Source organism: Phascolarctos cinereus, unplaced genomic scaffold (genome assembly GCF_003287225.1).
Source record: "Phascolarctos cinereus isolate Bilbo 61053 unplaced genomic scaffold, phaCin_HiC Scaffold_5;HRSCAF=322, whole genome shotgun sequence".
NCBI classification, from domain to species: Eukaryota; Metazoa; Chordata; class Mammalia; order Diprotodontia; family Phascolarctidae; genus Phascolarctos; species Phascolarctos cinereus.
Window position 1 is genome coordinate 322677100 of NW_027555958.1, and position 24609 is coordinate 322701708.

At 43.8% G+C, this 24609-nt stretch overlaps 1 protein-coding gene across 3 annotated transcripts; it reads left to right on the top strand.

Annotated features, from left to right (window-relative positions):
- Nucleotides 1-919: 919 nt before the first annotated feature.
- CHRNB2 (cholinergic receptor nicotinic beta 2 subunit) lies at nt 920-22643 on the top strand. 3 transcript variants are annotated; one of them, XM_020991645.2, is made up of 7 exons: nt 920-1652; nt 5437-5582; nt 5866-5910; nt 8153-8262; nt 9634-10618; nt 20171-20337; nt 21495-22643. In XM_020991645.2, the coding sequence occupies exons 1-7, from the start codon at nt 1589-1591 to the stop codon at nt 21523-21525; spliced, it is 1548 nt and encodes a 515-aa protein (XP_020847304.1). In that variant the 5' UTR covers nt 920-1588; the 3' UTR covers nt 21526-22643. The 3 variants fall into 3 exon arrangements, with proteins under 3 accessions (XP_020847304.1, XP_020847305.1, XP_020847306.1); XM_020991646.2 differs by having other exon boundaries at nt 20171-22643; XM_020991647.2 differs by lacking the exon at nt 5866-5910.
- Nucleotides 22644-24609: the final 1966 nt, after the last annotated feature.

A 24609-nucleotide genomic window follows, 5' to 3' on the forward strand; every position in this document is an offset into this window, starting at 1 on the left:
TACTGTTTGAACTTGAGCAAATTCGCTTCTGTGAACTTTAGTTTTTTCACCTGTAAAATGAGCATAAAATGCATGCTTCATAGACTCATTGTGAGGTTCAATTGAGATAAAGTACTTAGTAAGCTTTACAGCTATACAAATATAAGAGATGGAAGTAATGATAATTATTCTTATTATCCTGCTCCCTCTTCACTGAACCTACCCATACTGCAGCTGCCTCAGCTCCTACATCTCCCTGAAGGCCCCAGTTAAGACCTAATCTCCTTCCCCAAGTTCCTTAGGTGCATTAGAAATGCTAAACCAGTGGAAATATGAATCTTAGTTCCCAGTCCTAAGATGGCAAATCAATCTATTTTTTCTAACTTTTGATTTTATCTTCATGATCTAACTTGATTTTCCTTCTTCACAGTGTTACAGCTAGGAAACAACCAGGTCAAGGACCTGGTTCTGAAGCAGGAGATGAAGGAGTAGGTCATAGTTGAAGACCAGAAGGACAAACTCCATTTCCTTCCCTTTCTCCTTCCTATTAAAAGCAAAGTGGGACAATGCTGGGGTTGGGGTGGAAGATAGGTGTTAGGATAAGAAGACTCCCAGTATTATTCTATACTTTTCACTGGTGACTCATAAGCCCTCGATGGTTGTGAGAAGCACTGTCCCCTCCTTCGTTAAGTGAAAGTAAGAATCACTTTCTTTCTGGTCCCCTCCAGCCAAGGAGCCCCACACAGCAGGACTGGTTTTGGTGAAGGTTTCCATACCTTCCCTTTTTTCATTTGTCTCCCTCTCCCTGTTTTTCACCTCTCTCCCTTTGCTCATTCCCCTAATTTAACCACTATCACCACATTTTTGAAAACCATGTCTGACCTACTTGGATTCGCTAGCACTGCTTCCTGCCCTCCCCCCCCGCTCCCTCCCCCTCCCACCTCCGTCCCCCAGCAGACTCTCCCGCAAGGTTGGGCAGGCAACATCACAAGTAGGGAGGAGAATTCTGCTCTCAACCCCCACCACATCCTAATTCCTCCTTCCCTTTCCCCCTCCCGCACCAGAACAGAGCAGATTCACACCAGGGCCCAAGAAAGACCCACTTTCCTGGATAGGAGTCCCGGGATTAGTAGTGTTAGTGACTCCACCTCAATGGCAGAGAATCCTCCCTTATCTGGAGTGAAGGAAACGATTTTTAGCTCACCCCATCCTATCCCTCTGGCAACCAGACAGTGGGAAGCTCCTCTGATAGAGGCTAGGATCCCCCCAGGGAACAGCTAGGCTGAGATAAGCTAGGTTCTGGCGCCTCCCCCTAATCTTCCCCCCCAGCCCCGCCCCCTGCCCCCCCGGATCTGTAGGGGCTGCAGGAGCATCAGTCACAGAGAGCAGTAAACGAGGCAACAGCTGCAGCAACACCCGAAGAGACTCCTGCTACATCTCCATCTTCTCCAGCTCCAGCTCCAGCCTCCTCCCAACCCGGTTCCGACACCACGGACAGCTCCCGGGTTTCAGTACCGCGGACAGCGCACCGCCCCACCCCCCGCAGTCACTTGCTGGCTGCGGAGCAGTGAGCTAGCCTAGAGGGAGCAAGGTAAGCTATGCGGGCGGGATGCCCCGGCTCCCGCTCTCCATGGCGCTGCTCCTCAGCCTTGGCCTCTTCGGGCTGTTTCCAGGTAAGGACACTGAGCCGGTCAGAGACATCCGAGGGGACAGGAGTGGAGAAAGAGCAGTATGCTCTTGGAAGGACCGGGATTCCGGAGGAATTGGGGGAGACTTGGGGAAGGGGAGGGGCCCCAGGGAATGTAGGGGACAGGAGCGGGTGAGGAGAGGGACGTCTCAAGAGCAAAAATGAGGTGGAGTATAATCTCGAAGCTCTCTACCAAATGTAATATTCTGTGATTAAGACCATGGGTGGGGGGGAGGGGAAGGGTGGAAGAAGAATGGGGGGGGAAGGTGGGGGGTAGACGAACAAGGGAAGGGCTCGTCATAGGAGTGAGAAGAGGAACCTGAGATTTAGGGAGAGGGGAAGGAATCCTGTACCTGATATGATTTGACTAATTATTTCAACCCCACAGGCAGCTCTCAAATTGGGTCACCACACAGAGATGAAAGGAAGAAGGGAGGGGATCTCTACTCTCTTAGTGGGAGACAGAAGATAGGTGGGAGATGGAAGAGGAGAGACGGTGGGGGAGTGGGAAAGGGGTGAGAAACATTGCTGTATCTCAATGTGCTGAGTGTACCGAAACAAATAAGTGAGCACGTATGTGTGATTCTGTTAGCAACAGTGAGAGTGAGCAGGCACTTGGGGAGGGAGGGAGAGACGCAGGGATTCTGAGGGTTGATGTTAGTGTGTGGCTGAAGGTGCATTTAGTCAGAGAAGAAAATGTGGTAACTGAGAGTGTATAGATGGTAGATATGAGAACATGTAATCTCGTATTGTATGTGTGTCTCCAAGAAAATCTGGAATGAGAAGGTCCTCCTGATATGTTAAGCATGTGACCAGATACAGAGAGGTACATAGAGCAAAGACACCAAGGTACCACAGCACACACACACGCACACACACACACACACACACACAAAGACAGATACACAATTGGTACACCTAGATAATCCATACTTAATACTGGCCACACAGATACAGAGAACATACATACAGACACATATGTTATCTGTACAAATAGCTGGGTTCTGAGGGACAGAAGGTGAGAAAGATGTGATAATCTGCTTTTTACTCTCATGCCCAAGAAGTTGTGAGTGACTTCTTTATAACACAGAGGAAAGGGAAATCTCAGTCACATGTTCTAAGCTCTAATTCCCCCCTTTGAAGAGAATAAGGGAAGATTTACACTGGTCCTCAAGGAATAGAGCCTGCCACGGGGTCTTCCAGTCTGAGAGACACTCTTTTGTGTTCCTTAGTACAGGGACTCCTTTTTTGGAGGATGAGTATGTTGTCTTCTGTGGATTTTCCTACATGTTAAATTTTTTCTCTGTTATATACTTAATAATAATTCTCAAAAATACAAATAAAATTCGAATTAAAATCACAACAAACAACTTACATTTTGATAAAAGAAAAATATAATATGTAAAATAAAAATAACAACTTATTTAGCATGCATCCCTCTTCCAATCTCTTTTCCATCTTCATATGTATAAAGTTTTGTTGTTTTTAAAAAGTATAATTCTTGTCCATGGTATGGTACCCTATGTTTCTTTCACTTAACAACACTGTTTGTCCTTTCATATTTCTTTTTTATTTATAATAATGTTTCTATAGTGCTTTTAAGCTTATAAAGCAATGTGCTCATTACAACCTGATGAGGTAGACTATACAAATATTATCTTCATCTTACAAATGAAGAAACTGAGGCAATGAGAGGTTAAGTGAATTACCCACAGTCACGTATCCAGTAAATATGAGAGTCAGGATATTTACCATTATTTATTTATTTGTTTGATTGGTTGGCTGTGTTTTTTGTTGTTTGGTTTTTGGTTTTGCTTTTTTTTTTTTTTTTAACCAGACCTGTTTTCTTTACCATTGCCAAATGATACTTTCTCTGCAATTGATAGCCACAGAGAGTTGACTGAGGCACTAGAGGTTAAGCGACTTGCTCAAGATTACATGGCCAGCAAGTGTCACAGGCAGGATTTGAACCCAGGTCTTTCTGAGGACCAGATTAACACCACTATCCATTACAACAGATTGCCTCTTATTTTTGTGACTCATATCAATCAATCAAAAGGCATTTATTAAATGCCTGTTATGTGCCAGGCACAGGTAATCCATTATGATATGTTCTGTGGCATTGATACGCCATAATTTTTTGATGATATGATGTTTAATTTTTAAAATTATAAACTATTTTTAAAAGGGGGGGCAGCTAGGTGGCACAATGGATAGAACTCTGGCCTTGGAGTCAGGAGGACCTGAGTTCAAATTCGACCTCAGACACTTGACACTTATTAGCTGTGTGACCCTGGGCAAGTCACTTAACCCTGATTGCCTCACCAAAAAGCCAAAAAAAATTATGAACTATTAAATTATCAACAAACATGAACATTTCCGTACAGGAAGGTAGAAAAATGAGGATTATATATGAAACTGTGGCTCTATTACATGCAGCTTGTTTTAAACAAATCCATATTAATATTAAATTAAAATTTTAATTAACTTAAATTTAATTAAATATATATTAAATTTACCAGCATTGCTTTGTTGATCTGTGTCCACTTCTGAACTATCTTCTACTCTCTTCTGTGTATTTTTAATATGTTTCATTATTGTTGTTTTCTTCTTTTTTTGTATCACTAGAACTAGCCCTGTTACGTTCTCCTCTGTCTAATTAAAACCCTCCTTTATAATATAAGAATAGTCAAGCAAAGGAAATTTGTATTATATTGGTTGTAGCTAAAAAAATATGTCTCATTCTGCATCTACATACAGTCCATCACTAAGAGGTGGGAGGCATACTTCATGATCAGATGTACTGCCATTTATTTAGCCCTTCTTATTCATGAATACATTAGTTCCATATTTTTTTGGCTGTTGCAAGTAGAACATATATATGTATATACCTATGCATATATATTTACAATAGGTCTTTTTTCAACAGAGATCTGAACTCAGATTATTGGATTCGTAGAAGCAGCATTGGCAGAATACATAGAGGGCAGGCCTTAAAATCAGAAAAACCTGCTTTCAAGTCCTGCTTCTGAAGCACATTGTCTATGTGACCCTGGGCAAAGTCACGTGACCTTTTAGTGCCCGAGGTTGTTCCCTAAAACTCTGAGTTACAGGCAGGTTGCCATTCTGCATGGAGGAAGGGAGTTTGCCATGTGAATAAAATCACAGGTCCAACCCTGATCCACGCCCCACCTCTACCAAGAAAAAAAATCCTTATGATGCAGTCTACTGGTAAAGTCAAAGAACGGAATCAGTTTTATAAGTGTAAGTTTCCAGATTGCTCGCCAAAGAGACTGCATGAATTCATAATTCCACCAACATTGTAATAAAATATCTGTTTCCATAGCTGCACAAACATCAAATTTTATTATTTTTATTATTTCACTTAGTGTGAAGTAGTACCTCAAAGTTGTTTTAATTTGCAGTTTTCTGGTTATGAAAGAAGTGGAACAATTTTATGTCATTTTTTACAAATATATGCTACCTCCTTCAAAAACTAACCATTTACATTCTGGTCATATATCCATTATGACATAGTATTTTATTAAATTTGCATTATTTCTTATAGATACTAAAAGTAAGGTGTTTTTTTAAAAAAAATCACATATATGTTTTGTACTTTTGTCAGGAGGAGAGAGGAGGGTAGAGCTGTGGCCTTAGGGTCCATGCTCTGCCTTCCTTGGCACCCTGTCTGTTAGGGAGGTTGTCCCAAAATACATTTAACTAGCTTTTCTTACTCCCTTTTGGCGCTTTCTCTCACTCTATCCCAGGGTTCCTGGCTACAGATACAGAGGAAAGGTTGGTGGAACATCTCCTGGACCCTGCCCGCTACAATAAGCTCATTCGACCGGCCACCAATGGCTCTGAGCTGGTGACTGTGCAGCTTACAGTATCGCTAGCCCAGCTCATTAGTGTGGTAAGTTAGAAGTAGCAATCTTGGCCCTTCAGGCTCACCTTTGTGCTCCTGAATTCCCTAGGATAAGAGGGTAGATTCTCACCTGATAAAATGCAACCCATTAGTGTGATTTGTGCATATGTGTGCATTCAGCTCTCACATATGCTTCCTTTCTGGGGAGTTCTTCTGGGTACTTGAAGTTAGCCGATCTTCTCTACTTGGTCCTCAGGCATTTGTGTATTTACTTGGGAGGGGTATGGAAGAGTCGGGCTAGAATATTCATCAAGAGCTCCCTCTGTTTTAGCATGAGCGGGAGCAGATCATGACCACCAATGTCTGGCTGACCCAGGTGAGTCACCTAATACTCTCCTTTCAAAGCCCCTCTTCTTTTCAGACCCTGTGTCTCTTTTCCTTCCATTTGCTCTTTCCTTCTATAGTCACTTTTTTCTTGCCCTAATTTTCTAATCAATCACTATCAAAATTACCTTCTCCCCTCATACCTCACAAAATACTCTGTAATTTTCTAATGTATTATCATACGATATTATATTCTGAGTCATTCATTGTGAGCACAATAGGGGCAGGGACACTGTCTTATCTCAACTTTGTATTTCTCCTAGTGCCTTCACAGTGTTGCGTACACTTTTAAATGTTTATTGAATGAATGAGCCTCCTCCAAGCCTGTCTCATGGGCTCCAGGACCTCTTTGGTCACATGGATACCTGTCCTTTGTCTTCTGTATCCCTAGTTTATGCCACAGCTGATAGAGAGAGAATAGTCAATGGCAGTAGTGTCTGTATTTTGAACAGTTTTATTGAGGTAGAGGTAGTTAGTCAATAAACACATATGAAGTGCCTACTATGGGCTGGGTACTATAAAAAGACAAAAAACAGTCCCTGCTTCCCAGGAGCTTGGAGTCTAATGGGGGGAGATAACATGTAAACAGCTATGTACAAACAAGATATAGGCAGGATAAATTGGAAATAATCAACAGAGGGAAGACACTGGCACTAAGGAGGGTTGGGAAAGGCTTCTAGTAGAAGATGGATTTTAGCTGGGACTTGAAAGAAGCCAGGGACGCCAGGAGATGGAGACAAGGATGGAGAGTATTCCGGAATGGGGGATAGCCAGTGAAAATGCCTGGAGTGGGGAGATGCAGCGTCTTGTGTAAAGAGTAGCAAGGAGACTGAATCTACAATCTAGCAGGGTACTGGATTGTAGCATACGTGGTGGAGAGTAAAGTATAAGAAGATTGGAGAGGTAGGAGCAGTCCAGATTATGAGGGGCTTTGAATACCAAACAGATTTTATATTTGACCCTAGAAGTGATAGAGAGCTACTAGAATTTATTGAATAAGTGGGTGACTTGGGCAGATCTTTACTTTAGAAAGATTGACAGCTGAGTAGAGGATGGAGTAGAGGGGAGAGAGACTTGAGGCAGGCAGACCCACTAGCAGGCTATGGTGATAGTCCAGGTGGGAGGTGATGAGGGCCTGCACCAGGGTAGTGGCAATGTCAGAGGAGAGAAGGATATATTCAGGGGTAGGGAACCTGCAGCCTCAGGACCACATGTGGCCCTGTAGGTCCTCAAGTTTGGCCCTTTGACTGAATCCAAACTTCACAGAACAATCCCCTTAGTAAGAGGAATTGTTCTGTAAAACTTGTACTTGGTCAAAAGGCCTTACCCATATACATACACACACACGTTATGAAGATAAAATTGACAGGTCTTGGCAAGAGAATGGATGTGGGGTGGCATGAGAGAATGAGGAGTTAGGGATGTTGTGAACTTGAGTGAATGAAAAGATAATAATACCCTCAACAGTAATAGTTCCCTATATAAATTCATAAGGGGGGAGGTTTGAGGGGGAAAAGAATTAATTCAGTGAGGGAGGGCATACAAATATACCAGACTCATTCTCTCCTGCAGAGCCATCTGGGTCCAGTGACAAGATATAGATCAGGACTCAGTGGGAGACCTTGGCCTTTTTAAGTTAGGTCTTTCCCAGTGTCATATGCTACAAAGAGCTCAAGAAGGATGAAGACTGAGAAAAGGCCATTGGATTTGGCAATTAAGAGATCATTGGTAACTTTGGAGAGAGCAGTTTTAGTTGAATGATGAGGTCAGAAGCCAATTAGAGAGTTACAAATAGAGTTTGAGGAAAGGAAGTACCTATTGTAGATGGCCTTCTCAAGGAATTTAGCCATAAGAGGAAGATAAGGTGTGGGTTTATTGCTAGTGGGGATAGATGGGCCAAGTTGGGGTTTTTGAGGATGAGGGAAACGTGACCATATTTATAGGGAGAGATTGAATAGAATTGAGAGGCTGGGGATGATGGAAGGGGCAATCTGCTGGAGAATGTAGGATGGAATGGGATGTTCATTTAGAATGTTTTGCTTTGGTAAGCAGAAGGCCACCTCTACATTCGAGATAAAGGAGAAGGGGATAATGGCAGAAGGCATCTCCGTGTTGTAGCTTTCTCCAATCCTTCCCTTTCACATTCCTTGTCAACCTCTAGTTCCTCCCCCAATCCTTTCTGTTATTGGAATGGCCACTCTCTGCCTGATCACTTCTCTGGCATTTCTCCTCAGGAGTGGGAGGATTACCGGCTTACGTGGAAGCCAGAAGAATTCGACAATATGAAGAAAGTACGGCTCCCTTCCAAGCATATCTGGCTTCCAGATGTTGTCCTCTACAACAAGTATGTACCTCTTGAGTAACGGGGAGGGAAGGAGGTTGCCAGTGGGAGGATGAGTTGAGTTAGAAATTTAAAAAAAAAACCAACCAAAAACTGGTTCAAGGTAGATGAAGGGAAAGGAACATAAATTGACCAGCATATAGGCAGTGACACAGACAAATAAATATACGTATAGATTAGTTGACAAATAAGATCATTTCAGCTACTACTCTGACCCTTATAATGATTCCTTGTGATTCATAGAATGTTAGAGGTAGAAGAGACCTGACTAGTCATACAGTTTAACACCCTCCCTTTCCTTACCCCTCCTTTTGCAAACAAACAAAACAAAACAAAACAAACAAAACAAAACAAAACAAAACAAAACAAAACAAAACTAGAATTTTGAGCAAGTTTAGAGCAGTAAGAGCAAAATTAGAATCCAGATCTCCTAAACTCCCAGGCCAGCACTCATGTGTTGAGGGTGTGGTGGAAGGAGAGAAACTGTTTAAAAAAAAAAATGCTTGCCAGTTGACTAGGCTGCTTTACTTGTAGTCTAGGTTGAGAAGAGGTGGGAAACAAAGGGTCTTTTGAGGTCCCTTCTCTCACCAAGGAATCCCTCCCATGGCCAGGGGCAAGAATCACCATTCTCTAATAAGTTCATCCTTCCCTATATGTTCCCTATCTTCCCACTGCTTGGGGTTTCAAAGGCTATATCCTATGGCTTCTCTGTGTCTCACTTCAAATCTTAATCCACTTTGTTCGCACTATCAAGCTCCCCGGATTCAATCTAAGAATTACCTGCACCTTTCTATCACCACCTACCCTTTAATCCTCTTTCACTTTTGAAAGTTCCCACAGGCTATTTTCCCTGCTTTAGATAAGCCCCCTTTGCCTCCTACTCCAGCAGTCTTATCCTCCCCTGTCACAAAAGCACACACTCTCTCTCTCTCTCTCTCTCTCTCTCTCTCTCTCTCTCTCTTTCTCACACACACACACACACACACACACACACACACACACACACACACACACACTTTCTTAATCCTGTTCCTCCTTCCTTCCCTTCAGAGAACCTTCCTAAGACTGATTACTGGTCCTCATTCCCCCTCCCCTCCATTTCCTTTTTTTTCCCCTATTCCCTCAACTAATGTTGAGAACACCATCTGGCTGAATCATCTGTTCTTTTTTCTGTCCACATCTGTGCCTTGTAGAATGAGTGTGGTGATGGTGTCTTATATCCCTCATAAGACTAAGAACTTCCTAAGTGTAGGAACTGAATCTCTTTCTCCCTCTAGATGTCCAATTTATGTTACCCAGGACAGGGTGGGTCCCCGAAGAAATGAGACATGACTGATTTCCCCTCATCTTCCCTCCTACCCAATCTTCTTGCAGTGCTGATGGGGTGTATGAGGTCTCCTTCTACTCCAATGCTGTGGTTTCCTATGATGGTAGCATCTTCTGGCTTCCACCTGCCATCTACAAGAGTGCCTGCAAGATTGAGGTCAAGCATTTCCCCTTTGATCAGCAGAATTGTACCATGAAGTTCCGTTCCTGGACCTATGATCGCACAGAAATTGACTTGGTACTGAAGAGTGAAGTTGCCAACTTGGATGATTTTACACCTAGTGGTGAATGGGACATTGTAGCCTTGCCCGGACGGCGGAATGAGAATCCAGACGACTCCACTTATGTGGACATCACCTATGACTTCATCATCCGCCGCAAACCTCTCTTCTACACTATCAACCTCATCATTCCTTGCATCCTCATCACCTCCCTTGCCATCCTGGTCTTCTACTTGCCTTCTGACTGTGGTGAGAAGATGACACTCTGCATCTCTGTCCTGCTGGCTCTCACCGTCTTCCTCCTGCTTATCTCCAAGATTGTCCCACCCACCTCACTGGATGTGCCGCTGGTCGGCAAGTACCTCATGTTCACCATGGTACTGGTGACTTTCTCCATTGTCACCAGTGTCTGTGTCCTCAATGTGCATCACCGATCACCTACCACCCACACCATGGCCCCTTGGGTCAAAGTTGTCTTCTTGGAGAAGCTACCTGCTGTCCTCTTCATGAAGCAGCCACGCCAGAACTGTGCCCGGCAGAGGCTAAGGCAGCGAAGGCGGCAACAGGAGCAGGAAGGTGGTGGGGGGCTCTTCTTCCGAGATGCCCCAGGGGCCAATTCCTGTACTTGCTTTGTCAACCAGGCCTCTGTCAAGGAGTTTGGTGGAGTTTTTGGGGCTGAGTCAGCTGAATCAGCCAATGGCTTCCGGGGGCGAGCGGGCCCTGTTGGGCCGTGTGGCTGTAGGCTCAAGGAGGCAGTCGACGGTGTGCGCTTCATTGCTGATCACATGAGGAGTGAGGATGATGACCAAAGCGTGAGTGTGTGGGGATTGGAAGAGGGCTGGAGGAGTAGAGGTCCTCCCTTGGGGGACGGAAGAGGTATACATGGGGGGGGTATTGGAGGTGTCCTAATGACTTGGTATATAAATTATTTGGTCAGTCAAGTTTCTTTAGCACTCATAAGATACATTATAGGTTATACTATATTATATATATGTACGCACACATAAAAGAAACTATCCCTGTCTTTAAGAAGGTCAAAATATTAGGGTACAATCAATAGAAATGGAAATAATGCTGGAGTTGGAGTCAGAGGAACTTGGTTTGAATCCAAGCTCTAATACTTTCTACCTGGATGGCCTTGGGCAAGTCACTGATCCTCGTGAGGTCTCATCTATAAAATGGGGAGGGTGGTTGGGGCGAATGGTATCTGAGGTCCCCTTAAGCTCTAAATCTGTAAGCCTATGAAATACATAACCACAAAATTTATAAATGTATAGTGAAAAGCGGGACAAAAAGTGGGCCAGAGATCATACTGGGATTTTGAAGTTGAAAGGGACCTTGAAGGCCATCTGATCCAAAGCTTTCACTTTACAGATCTGAGGGGCAGAGAGGGGATGGGATTTGTCCAAAATCACATGGTTAGCTGGTGGTAGAGCCAGACTCTGAACCCAGTCTTCTGTCTCTGTATCCAGTGCCCCACCTATTCTACCACCAGGATGGCCAGTAGGCAAGGTTAGTTTGGAATGGCTTCCTTCAGAGGTCAATCTTTGAGTTCTGAGTGATACAGAATTATCTTTCTGATCTCCAAATATCTGTTTCCAGAAAGAAGCAACAACGGAGTGAGATGGTTTAAGTTGGGGCAAGGGAAAGAGAGAGGGAGAAGGCAGCTTTCTAGAATGTGGTGTGGTCATCTTACCCACCTCTCTTGACAAGCGAAATCTTGTCTCCCCCTCCCTTCAGCTATGTGGTGCAGTGGATAGAGTGATGGGGCCTGGAGTCAGGCAGATTCATTTTCCTGGGTTAAAATCTGGCCTCAGGCACGTGTTAGCTGGATGACCCTGGACAAGTCCCTTAACCCCATTTGCTTCAGTTTCCTCATCTGTCAAATGACCTGGAGAAGGAAATGGCAAAACACCCCAGTATCTTTATCAAGAAAACCCCAAAAGGGGTCACAAAGAATTGGACATAACTGAAATGATTGAACAACAACTCTAAGAGTGGAATGGAGGTTGTGTGCTTTCTGTCCTCTATTGGATATAAAATAAAAGCCCTGGGAAGAGTGGGTAGTAGAAATATCCTGAGGTATTTCCCTCTAGGACAGGTCCACTCCTGGCTCTGCTAGGAAAGGGCATCTCCCCAAACTAATATCCCTTTTCTACTCAATTGGCTCCCCTGGATAGCAGCCTTATGAAATATTTATGGCTGGGACCTTGAGGGTGGAAGCAAGGATGTTGGTTGCTGGGTAGGCATTTTTCATCATTTTCCCCTGCCCTTCCCCTTCATCTCCTCACTGAGTTTGTACTATTCTGGAATTTTCTTCTGCAAAGGCACTTTCAATCCTAGGATCTCAGGGGAGATGGATTTGGTTTTGCTGATGCAATCACTTGGAGAACCTTCTTCACCTCACACTCTCCTACATTAAGCCTGCTCGCCCAGCCTGACCCCTTAGCTCCATCTTTTAAAGCTCAAAGAATTTGTAGCTGGAAGGAAGAGATCATATGGTCTAAACCCTCCCCCCCCTTCATTTTTTTTTAACAAAGGAAGAAACTGAGGCCAAGGTCAAGGTCACATAGGAAACAAGTGCTGCAGCCAGGATTCAGCCCAAGGAGCTCTTTCAAAATCCAGCGCTCTTCTCATTACGCCACACCGTCCATAATCTTGATAGGGAGCGGCCCGTCCATATCACAGCCTTCTCTTTCAGATCCACGGGGGTGGCTTATTGGTCTCCCTCCATAACTGAGCCAGCTGCCGTGGGAACTGGAAGTGTTTTGCCATTGTGATGGGGAATTGGGGGTGGGACGAGGAAGGGATATACTCCATGAGGCTGTGGCTTCTGGGGTCAGTGGGCTCCACATTTCCAGGCAACTGACTATTGGGAGAGTGGATAGACAGACAAACGGATAGATAGAACATTTATTAAGTTCTTACCATATGCCAAGGACTTTGCCTGGGGATACAAATAGTAATAATAATAATAATAGCCAACCTTTATATTTATTGTCATTCAATCACATCTGACTCTTTGTGATCCTGTGGACCATGGCATGCCAATGCAGTCCATAGGGTTTTTTTTTTTTTTGCTTTTAGGCAATTGGGGTTAAGTGACTTGCCCAGGGTCACACAGCTAGTAAGTGTCAAGTGTTTGGTCTGAGGCCGGATTTGAACTCAGGTCCTCCTGACTTCAGGGCTGGTGCTCTATCCACTGCGCCACCTAGCTTCCCCTTCCATAGGGTTTTCTTGGCAAAGATACTGGAGTGGTTTGCCATTTCTTTCTTCATTGGATTGAGGCAAACAGAGGTTAAGTGACTTGCCCAGGGTCACACAGCTAGCAGGTGAAGCCAGATTTTAACTCAAGTCTTCCTGACTCCAGACCAGTGTTATACCCACTGAGCCACTTAGCTGCCTCTGACATCTACAGATACTTTACTAAGAGCTTTATAATTATAATCTCATTTGATCCTCACAACAATCCTGGGAGGCAGAGTACTATTATTGCCCCTATTTTATAATTGAGGAAATTGAGGCAAATAGAGGTTAAGTGACTTGTCCAGGGGCAACAGACTTGCTAAGTGACTCATATAGCTAGTGTCTGAGGTCAGATGTGAACTCAGATCTTTCTGATTAGAGGCTTAGTGCTCTATCCACTGTGCTACCTAGCTGCCTCAATGTAAGTGTAAGGGCCGGTTTTTCCTTAAGATCTTTTTCATAAGGAGCAGTTAATGATGAAAAAGGTGGAAAATTGTGTTTTTACTGTCTGAGAGAAGGTTATATAAGCTGGCCAAACCAAGAAAGAAGTGGGGTGTCTCATGCTAGGTCCCTTCACAGTATCAGTAGCGACCAGACCCCGCTTGTAGCACAGAAAGGGTGCTACCTAAACAAGCATGATAGTCCCAGCCCATGAGGACCTTTCATTCTACTGAGAGTTGGAAATGGACAAGGTACTCAGCACTACCTTCTCCACAGTGTGGAGAGGTCTGGAAAATGGCTCGTCGGCCTGTCTGTCCCCACCCCCCTGGCAAAATAAGTTAAAAGGACACTGTCAGAGGCAAGGGACCCAGGAGGCAGAGTACAGCTTACTTACTGGTGGGGAGGAGGTGAGGCAGGATGAATGAATAGTCAGATCTTTTGGGGAAGCCATGTCAGTGTCTTGGGCACAGCCTGGAGCTTGTGGCAGGAGAAGGAGCTAAGAATGTTGGTGGACCACAAGCATTTTATGAGGCTCAGTGAGACCTGGCTGTCAAAACAGCTAATGTAATTCTAGATTGCTTTAACAGAGGCAGAAAGGATAATACTGATACCGTATCATGCCAAGTAATACTGACTTTTTTTTTTTAAGAACTTGACATAGTAGAAAAAAATACTAGACTTGTATTCAGGAAGACCTGAGTTCAAGGGCTGTGCAGACACTTTAGCTGGAAGGCCCAGGCTGGACAAGTCACTGAACCTCCCCTTATCTCCACTGTCTCATCTGTAAAGTGGGGATAATAATGGTATCCACCTCAGAGATAATCTTTGTTAAGCACCTTGCAAACCTCAAAGTACTATATAAATGTTAGTGGTTATTATTATTATTATTATTGTTGTTGTTGTTGTTGTTGTTGTTGCTGTGGCTTTAAATGAAAGCAGAAGATACAGGGAATTAGAACCTAAATGAAAGGATGGCTCACAAATTCTCCTTTGGAAGGCAAATAAGAGAGTTGACAAAGTCAGTCTCACCTTGTGTAGAAAGACAAGAAAGATCACTTGAAAAATCACTTAGTAGGGGCAACCAGGTGGCACAGTGGATAGAGCACCAGCTCTGGAGTCAGGAGGACTTGAGTTCAAATCCAGCCTCAGACACATGTACTCATTAGCTGTGTGACCCTGGGCAAGTCACTTAACCCCAATTGCCTCATCCAAAAAAAAAATCACTTAGTCACTTGTATCACTGTGCTTATCATATGTATTTATAAAAAGACTACTGTCAATATAATTGCAGCTTATGCACAGAACCTGTTACCAAAAGAGGAGGCAGAGACATTTTAAGAATTCAGAGAGGCCTGTAATTGGGGAAAAATAAAATACTAAATTAAAAAAAAATTAAATTAAAAAAAAAAGAATTCAGAAAGCCAGTGGGATGTAGTAGGTAAGGCATTGGACTTGGAGTCAGGAAGGCTTGGGTTCAACTCCTGTGTCAGGGATTTACTAGGTATGTGACTCTGGGCAAGTCACATCATCATCATTATCATCATCATCATCATCATCATCATCATCATCATCACAATAATAATAGTAATAACAATAATACTAGCTAACATTTATATGGCGCTTACTAGCCAAGCACTGTGCTAAATACTTTACAATTATTATCTCATTAGATCCTAACACTAACCCTGGGAGGTAAGTGCTATTATTATCCCCATTTAGGTTTTTGAGTTTCCTTATCTATAAAATGAGGAAACTTGGACTTGATGGCTTCTGAGATCCCTTCCAGATCTAAATGTGTCATTCTCTGATCCTTTGAAGGAGGGAAAGGAAGGGAATAAGCATTTATATAGCACCTGCTATGTGCCAGGTGCTGTGCTATGTGCTTTATAAATATTATCTCATTTGATCCTCACAACAACATTGCAAGGTAGGTACTGTTATTATCCCCATTTTGCAGTTGAGGAAACTGAGGCAACATAGGTTAAATAACTCACTTAGGGTCACACAGCTAGTAAGTGCCTAAGGCCGGATTTGAACTCAGGTCTTTCTGACTCCAGGCCCAACACTTTAGCTGTTGAGTCACTCAGTACTCAAGGAGATGTTCAGTGGTTTCAATGAAAAGGTGGGCATAGAAAGGCAGTGAAAAATATGTTGGGAAATTGACTCCAGACCAAGAAATCAAAGGGGCTAAAGGCTTTTAGGCTCCACAAAAGCCTCATACATGCTATATATGTATGTGTGTATCTGTATATACACACACAATACAATATATACATATGTGTGTATAGACATATATGTATGTATATATACTTATATGTAATTTGTTCAAGAAGAGAGTCATTATGCACTGGACCTGGTGAGCACTGAGTAATACTATTTTTTTAAAAAGAAATTTTTGTTGTTGAATTGTTTTTCAGTTGCGCCTAATTCTTTGTGACCCCATTTGGAGTTTTCCTGGCAAAGACACTGGAGTAGTTCTCCAGCTCATTTTACAGATGAGGAAACTGAGGCAAACAGGGTTAAGTGACTTGCCCAGGGTCACACATCTAGTAAGCGTCTGAGACCAGATTTGAACTCAGGTCTTCCTGACTCCAGGCCTGCTGCTCTATCTGCCTGTGCCACCTAGCTGCCCATCAAAAAGAAATTAATTATGTCTCAAATGGAAAATGATTGGTTGTCTATGTAGGAATCTTTCACAATTAGCTAGTTGTGTATAGACAGATTAAGGACTTCTTAGGTCAAAGATAAAAATCAATGCCAAATTAGAGGAAAGAACAAAAATTAGAAGGTATGGCATGTGATCAAAATATCTAGTCTGAGCTACTTAACCTATTGTGGGAACTGGATACAGCAACAATCATTGATATAACACTATCACTATTTCTGAAAGAAGTCTAAGTCTAAGAAGTCTAAGAAATATGAAGCCATTGCCACAATGAATAGGCCAAAATAGCCTGTTCTCAGTTGGCAAATGCTTGAATTCCATGCCAACCAGAGAGACGGAAAAGGCAAAGGCAATGCCAATTTAGAATATATGCCATTTATACATCCAGTAGAGAAGGATGGTGAAAGACCAGGGGCAGCAGCATATCATAAAACAGGGGAAATGATAGAGGAAAGACCAAGCTAATGGAAAGCTTGCCACGAGTCCCAAATTGGCCAGATGATCTCAAGAACATTTAAGGATGAAATTAGAAAAAGGACAAGAGACAACAATTGAAAAGATCTCTCAAGATGTTTATAACAAACCATATTCTCCACTGACAATGAGTGGAATGATGAATTTTGGACTCTAACGTCTCAGTCCCAATGAGCTATGCGAAGAGGCAGAAATGGCACTAAAGAAAATGAAGACAGGAGGAACAGCGGGACCAGATCAAAGAGACACAGAGTGGGTCCACCCTGGAGCAGACACAGTTTTGAGGGTGTTGAGGGATTGATTCTCAAGAGATCCAAAAATGAAACCAAATGATTGGAAAGCATCATGTGTGTCATTACATGTAAGAATAGTATTTATTGCCAATTTCTATCTCTACATCTCCATCTCTACAAACTCTTCAGAGAATTCTTTACAACTGTATCATGAGCATTTTTGGTAAAAATATGAGAAGCTTTCAGAAACAATATTCTACAGAGGACCACATCATTGTAGTAACAAATTAACCAAAAGATGCAGAGAATATGGAGATGAAAATGGCAAACCACTTCAGTATGTTGGGCAGCGAGGCAGTAGAATGGATTGCAAGGCTTGGTGCCAAGAAGACATCCTCCTGAGTCCAAATCTAGTCTCAGACACTTACTGGCTGTGTGACCCTGGGCAAGTCATTTCACCCTGTTTGCCTTAGTTTCCTTATCTGTAAAATGAGCTGGAGAAGGCAGTGGAAAAACCACTCCAATATCTTTGCCAAGAAAACCCCAAATGGGGTCACAAAGGGTAAGACATGACTGAAAAATGACTGAACAACAACAGAGAATATAAGGTGACAACTATATTTATTTTTGTTATATGACTGAGACAGCAAAATGCGGTTCTAAAGGCTCTTATCCAACAAGGTACTTCCCATAAGATTGTGCAAAATACCTTTAAAGATATGGGATGATTATGTTTGTCCCATTATTAAAACAACAGTAATACTAGCTAGCATGAATAGCTTTAAGGTTTGCAAAGCGCTTTACAAATATTAACTCATTCTCCCAACAACTGTGGGAGGTTGGTACTCTTACTATCTGGGTTTTACAGATGAAGAAACTCAGGCACAGGTTAAGTGACTTGCCCAGGGTCACACAGCTAGATCTGAAGCTGGATGAGTCTGTCAGGTTTTGCTGACTCCAGGTTCAGGCCTCTCTTCATTATGCCATCTAGGTGCTTCTTATTAATATCAAGTAAGACATAAAGCAGGTACACACATTTGCTAAAGATGTTTGCCATTGTCACAGAGGATGTCCAGGACAGTCTATATGGACGAGAGATTTCTGATATGTGGTGAGGCCCAGCGGATGTTCCAGTTTGTGAATGACATGGTACTTATTGTAACACCCAGATCATTGCATAGCCTCTTAAGTGAGATTCACATCATTCAAGATGTCAGCTTAACAATCCACACAAGAAAAATCAAATGGATGAAGAATGCCTATTACCCAGACTATGATATACAGCCCATAGATCTGGTTCATCAATACAGATACCTTGGATAGACACTACCTACTAAAAATGAATAGGCCCCGGGATTGAAAAAGAGAAAACAACAGGCTGAATCACGGGAGGAAAACGTGCAGTATTTTTGATGACTACAAGATTCTTCCTGAAACAAAAATCTTACCTTTTAAAAACATTAGTATTCTTCCAGTGATGCTATATGGCTGTGAAATCATGGGAATATCGTGCAATCTCAAAAAGGTGAAGCAAGCCAGTAGTTCTAAATCTTTTTTTGTGTGTATTATGGGCCCCTTTGCCAGTCCAGTGAAGCCTATGGACACCATCTTGGAATAATATTTCTAGTGCATAAAATATATGGAATTACAAAGGAACCAAATTGTATTGAAATACATTTATCAAGATTGATTTTTTTAAAATGGTCTGACAGTTAAGAATCCCTGTAATAAGCTATCTCTGGATGTAGGGGGTTCCCTATCACTTGAGGTCTTTGAGTGGAAGCTAGATGACCACTTGTCAGGGACATTATAGAGACTCCTTTTCAGGTGTGGGCAAGACTAGGTGATTGATGAGAACCTCTCTATTTAAGGAAGTGCTGGGGAGAGAGAGGCACCCTTGCTTCTCAAACCTCACTGCGGACGAAGCCATCCTGGAACCCAGAGTTCCGGCTAACAGCTCTCTTCATCTCCAATTATTTTTTTTTTTGGTTCGTTTTTAGTTTTTAAATTAAAAAAAAAATTTTTTTTTTGGTCTAGGCAATGGGGTTAAATGACTTGCCCAGGATCACACAGCTAGTAAGTATCAAGTGTCTGAGGCCTGATTTGAACTGAGGTCCTCCTGACTCCAGGGCCAGTGGCTCTAGCCATTGCATCACCTAGCTGCCCCCGTCTCCAATCACTTTATTTATTTATTTGTTTTTTGCTAGGCACTGGGGTTAAGTGACTTGCCCAGGGTCACACAGCTAGTGTCAAGCATCTGAGGCTGGATTTGAACTCAGGTCCTCCTGACTCCAGGGCCACTGCTTTGGCCACTGCATCACCTAGCTGCCCCCATCTCCAATTATTTTTCAGTGGTGCACATTTGGGACACTGCCAATGAAGTGCAAGTTATAATAATAATGGACACCTGAAATTTATATAGGCCTTTCCATTTTACAAAGTACTCTTATGTAGATAGTTTCATTTGATCCACACAATAACTCCGAGGTAGGCAAGTCAGGGATTATATTCCTGATGAGGAAGTAGAGGTTTGGAGAAATGAGGTGACTTGCATGACGTCACACAACTAGTGTGTGGGGTATCATGGTTTCAGAATCAGGTCTCCTACCTCTATGTCCAAGGCTCAAGGACGTGATCGCTATATTCCTTCATGAACTGCCCCAACATTAAACCAGACAATGTGGGCAGCAGCCTGGGGAGTAACACGTTGGGAGCACAAGGGACACTTTTAAAGCTTGTTGGTTTCTTGGAGACAATCGGGGTTAAGTGACTTGCCCAGGGTCACAGGACTAGTAAGTGTCTGAGGTCTGATTTGAATTCAGGTCCTCCAACTACAGGGCCTATCCACTGCGCCACCTAGCTGCCCCTAAAGATAACTTTTTTGCAAATGCACGTATCAGCAACTCCTGATTTCCTCTTTTCATGGCCAGTAGGTCCTTATTTTTCCAAGTCAAATCGCACGTGTGAGACCCACCTGCTGCTCATTGCAGGAGATGGCCCTATTTTGTGGAGCAGGGAGTAGATGTAGTATCAAGAGATCTGGGCTTAAATTCCATCTCTGACTCTGTGACTCACAAGTAAGTCCCTTGATACTGATGAGCTAACAGGACAATGCTTTGTAAACCTTAAAGTTATCTACAATCGTCATCATTATTTTTATTATTAGAGGCGGAGCCTGGGTGTCAAGCCTCTTCTATGGGACAAGGGGGGAGCAGGCAGGAAGGTGCCCTCACCCACCACTCATCCCTCTCCCATCATGTTGCTGACCCTCTGCCCTCCCCCTTCTCCTCTCTTTCTTCGAGCAGGTGAGTGAGGACTGGAAGTATGTTGCTATGGTGATTGACCGCCTGTTCCTCTGGATCTTTGTCTTTGTCTGTATCTTTGGCACCATCGGCATGTTCCTGCAGCCGCTTTTCCAGAACTACGCCACCAATACCTTCCTCCACCTGGCCCACCCTGCTTCCAGCTCCAAGTGAGATCACCGCGTGTCCAGCCCCCAAACCTAAGCCACCTTAGCCCATCCATGATGGAAGACCCATGGTAGTGGTGGCGGTGGTGGGGTTTGCTGCAGACAGGGAAGAGCAGGAGTGAGGAGCTTCCCTCCAGACGCTTACACTCTCTCTTATGCCAGGCTTAAATTCCAAGCTACTTATGGAACTTGGCTGGTTTGTGCCTCCCCTCTGGTCTCCCCAACCTTTTGTTGCTCTGGGGCCCTGAAAGCAGCTAGTGGTAAGAAATGCCAGCTGAGAAATAAAGGAGCAGAGATGGCAGGAGAGGAACGGACTGAAATCAGAACTCCTGTTGGAAGTTTGAAAGACAAAGAAATGAAAAGGCCTAGAGTCCAAAAGAAGGGGCCTCATTCTCCTCACCAAAATAGATTGTCTCCAGATCATAAGAAAAACAGGGTGAGGGTGGATTGAAGGGGAGAAAGAAGAGAGAAGTGTACAGACATAAGCAGGCTTTTCTGGTTCTTGGTTAAGTTGAGCAAATGGTAGGTAGCTCCAGAGAGTAGGGCATAGCAACTAGAGTCTGTACAACCCTCTTTTCAGAGAACAGACTTTTGGCTTATACTAACTACTGCTGAGTTTAGCTGCAAGGGATTACAAACTGGTCAGTGCATCTAAGTCTAAGGGACCTCTGTGTGCCTGTCTGTAGCTTGATACACAAACCCCATGCTGGAGTGCATTTTTGACCATCCCTCTCCCCCTACTTTCCCTTTTGTAGAGACAGAAAGTTTTTTGGCACCATCCCACTCTTTGCTTTCTGGGCCCTCTCAGTTTCTGGGATGACAGAAACCTCGATCCTACCTTTTGGCTTGTCACTTACCCCAAATGCTGCCACTTCAATCATCCTCATATACCTTACTCTACCTTGGGATGGAAGGAATGTGAGGGGATCGCTTGGTGTCAGGATGGGCTGATCTTACAAAGGCAATCTAGGTACATTTCTAGAATTCCAGGGTTCTAGAATTCGTATTTAGGGGCTAAGGTCAATGATGTTGCCTCCTTAACTGAAAAAGTACAGAAAATACAAGTATGCACAGTCAGTCTCTGACAAACTTTCTGGGAGGCTGAATTGAGTTTTTTAACTGAAGTGACCAAATTTCTTGGTTCTCTTCACCTCGTGCAGACCTAGTCTCAGCATCGTGTTGAGGATCTGAGAGCAGAGAACCAGGAGAGAGGAGGGCAGGACTTCATCTTCTAGCTCTGCCACCTTCACTCCTAACTACACCTGACCTTATCTCCTGGCGTGACTTTAAGAAGGCCCGACAGCTCCCGTGGAAGGGAAGAGTCTGCTGATTCCTGCACTCCTTTCTCCATCCCTTTGGACTCTGCCCCCCACTTTGCAGTTGACCTGGATTGCTGTCTGCAGCTGCTCCAGCCTGATTATAGCTCAGGAGGTTGGGTGGAGGCCAGAGTGGCATTGGTGGGCCATTGTCCTAGGTAACAGAATACCTCCCCTCCTCCACTTGGACCCTGTGTTGATTTCAGTTTGCATGGTTTATCCAGGGCTCACTCTGTGGTCAGCAGAGGGCTGTAAGTGTCAGTCTGTATATGTGATCAGACTTGGGCACTGGTTTCCAGAGGGCCAATTTTACTTTATACTTCTTCAGAGGTGAAGAGATGAAGCTGAGATCAGAAGGGGCGGAGATGAAGACATCAATTACCTCGGCAATCCTCTTGCCACTGGCCAAGTAAACACCTGTCTTCTAGTACTAGGACCCCCCCCCACCTCCCATACACACACTTTACCCACCCCAAAAAGAGATCTGTGGGAGTACAAGATAAGGATAATTACAGGTCACCCACAATTACTTTTTCTGTGAATTAGTCCCAGAAAATTTCCACTAGACTAGGCTAGCCCCCCTTTGCAAACTTCTTACTAGTCTGTTCTCAGAATGCAGGCAGAGTTTAAAAAAAAAAATTCCAATGTCCAAATTTCCAATCCAATAGAAATGATCATTGTTGTCAGCAGGGTCTTGGGTCTCCATCAGTGCAGTTGGGAGTTTACAGGAGCTCCAGCCAGACTAGAGTAAATTACAGCCACATGGTGGCAGTTTCAGCACTACTGCCCCCTCCTCCACTCTCCCCACCACGCCCCCGGCCCCGGGGTTGCTGGACAGACTTCCACGCCTTGTCTAATCAGTTCTTGCTTTGGACCACCCCTCTCCCTTCCCCTCCCCTGAGATTTAGGCGGCTGAGTCCGCGACAAGCGCTGCCCTCTCTTGGATTTATGTAGTCACCACATCCACATTTTGCACCCCGTTTGTGGATAGACCAGAACAAAGCTTCAGAGGTCGGGGGCGGGGCGGGCTGGGAGTTCCCTAGATCCTGAAAGGGCATTCCCATTTCACAAATGTGGCCACCGATGCCGAGAAAGGTGGCGTGACAACAGACGTGCACTTCTTGAAGGAAGGGTTTTGTTTCATTTTTGGTCATCGTTATCACTAGCCCCTAGTAAATGTAGCACACGTTGTAGGTGCTTAATAAATAGTTGAACTGGCCAGGGTGACACTGGTGATTAAACATCAATTCTGGGAATTCAAACCCAGGATGGTATAGTTAGTAGAAGGAACAGCGGCCTGGGAGACGTGGGGCATCGGCGGTGGGGTGGCTCCCAGCTCAGGCATTTGAGGCTATGACTTACCGCAAGTTACTCTTGGCCCTTTCTTTATCAGCAAAGTGAGAGTTAGATTAGATTGGGGGTGCTCTAACTTTTTTGTCACGGGTTCCCACTTTTGGCAGTCTACTAAAGCTTTTGAACCCCTTATCAGAAAAAGGTTTGTTGCCCACATTCAGAATTTAAATGTTACTTTCCAGTTGGGTTAGTAAAGATTAAAGATATACTCCTCCCACCCCCAACCCCATCCAAGTTCTGGGACCCTGAGGAGCCCATGGACCCCAGGTTAAGGATCTTTGGATTAAATTCCGTACTCTTTTAATTACCAGGTGCAGGGAAGCTTTGGAGGAGTTTGAAAGTTGGGCAGGCTCAAAGTTCAGCTCTGGAGGCATAGGAGAGGGAGGGCTGGACCCCACTGAACAAGCAAGGATGCTCAGATGCAAGAGGTCATAGCAGTTAAAATACTTATTTTAGGGCTCTATTAGGTTTCTTTGAGCTGCTGTCACTTCTGCCTCTAGGTCCTCTTGCTCTCTTTTGGAGATACTTTTTCCTTTCCAAGTGATTGTTCTATATCTTGGGACTATTGTCTGGTCACTTGCCATCTGCTGAGGATGAGAAGTGAGGAAAGGGTCAGAATACAGGACGAAAAAGAAAGCTTATAGGAGCTGAGGTAAGCCCACTCAAAAAAACAGGACATCAAGAATCACTTCCATGTTTCAGCAGGCCTAGCAAAGGAGGGATCATTCGTTGTCTCTGAGGAGTGAAGGCTATGAACTGTGTGGAGTAGAAAGGTGTCAGCTTAGGTAACAGGAACCTTGCAGATAATGAAGTAGGAACACAAGAAAATGAGGATGGACCAGATAAGCCCCAGACCTGCTAGCTTAGTGAGGTGTGGTTATATCCCTACACCACAATACTGAAAGGTCCTCAAGATCTATGCAATGGTGCTGACTCCTGCTTTTTTCTTTCTAAAGAAATAACTTCCCAATCACAGTTTATTAACTGCTACTGCCTCAGCCCAGTTAAGAAGAAAGATAGGGGGAAACGCTGACATTAATCAGAAACTTGATCAATCTTTGGACTAGATGGTCTCTGAGGTCCCTTCTGGCTTTACTGCAATGAACCCTTTATAAAACAGTTCAGTTTTCCCCACCTCATGAGCACACGTTGCGTGTATACACACACACACACACACACACACACACACACACTCACTCTCTCTCTCTCTCTCTCTCTCTCTGTCACTCACACAGAGTGCCTGAGGGAGTGAAGGCCTGGGGAGCTGGAACTCCTTCACCTCCCACTTCAATGGTCACTCTTATCTGTCCAGTCTTAACACTCAGTGTTCCAACTTATTCCAGTCTGGATGCCACAGGAATTTAAGATTTTGAAGGTTCTTCTTCTAAAGGAGCATCATCTTGGTTTTGACGTATAATAAAAAACAAAAACACTATTCAGCCAGAGTCCTGATTGGTTTTTTTCCTCCAGCTCAAAAAAGAAGGGCTGGAGAATTACATTTAACTGAAAAATAATAAATAAGGGTTATGGGAGTCCAAAAGAAGCCTGTTCTCACTCATTTCTATGAGTCTTCAAATTCATAATTTATGGCAGTTGGGTTCAATCA

Coding starts and splice junctions, on each gene's coding strand:
- CHRNB2 (XM_020991645.2), top strand. CDS start 1,589: ATGCCCCGGCTCCCGCTCTCCATGGCGCTGCTCCTCAGCCTTGGCCTC. Junction 1,653..5,436: donor CCTCTTCGGGCTGTTTCCAG/GTAAGGACACTG, acceptor ACTCTATCCCAG/GGTTCCTGGCTACAGATACA. Junction 8,263..9,633: donor GATGTTGTCCTCTACAACAA/GTATGTACCTCT, acceptor ATCTTCTTGCAG/TGCTGATGGGGTGTATGAGG.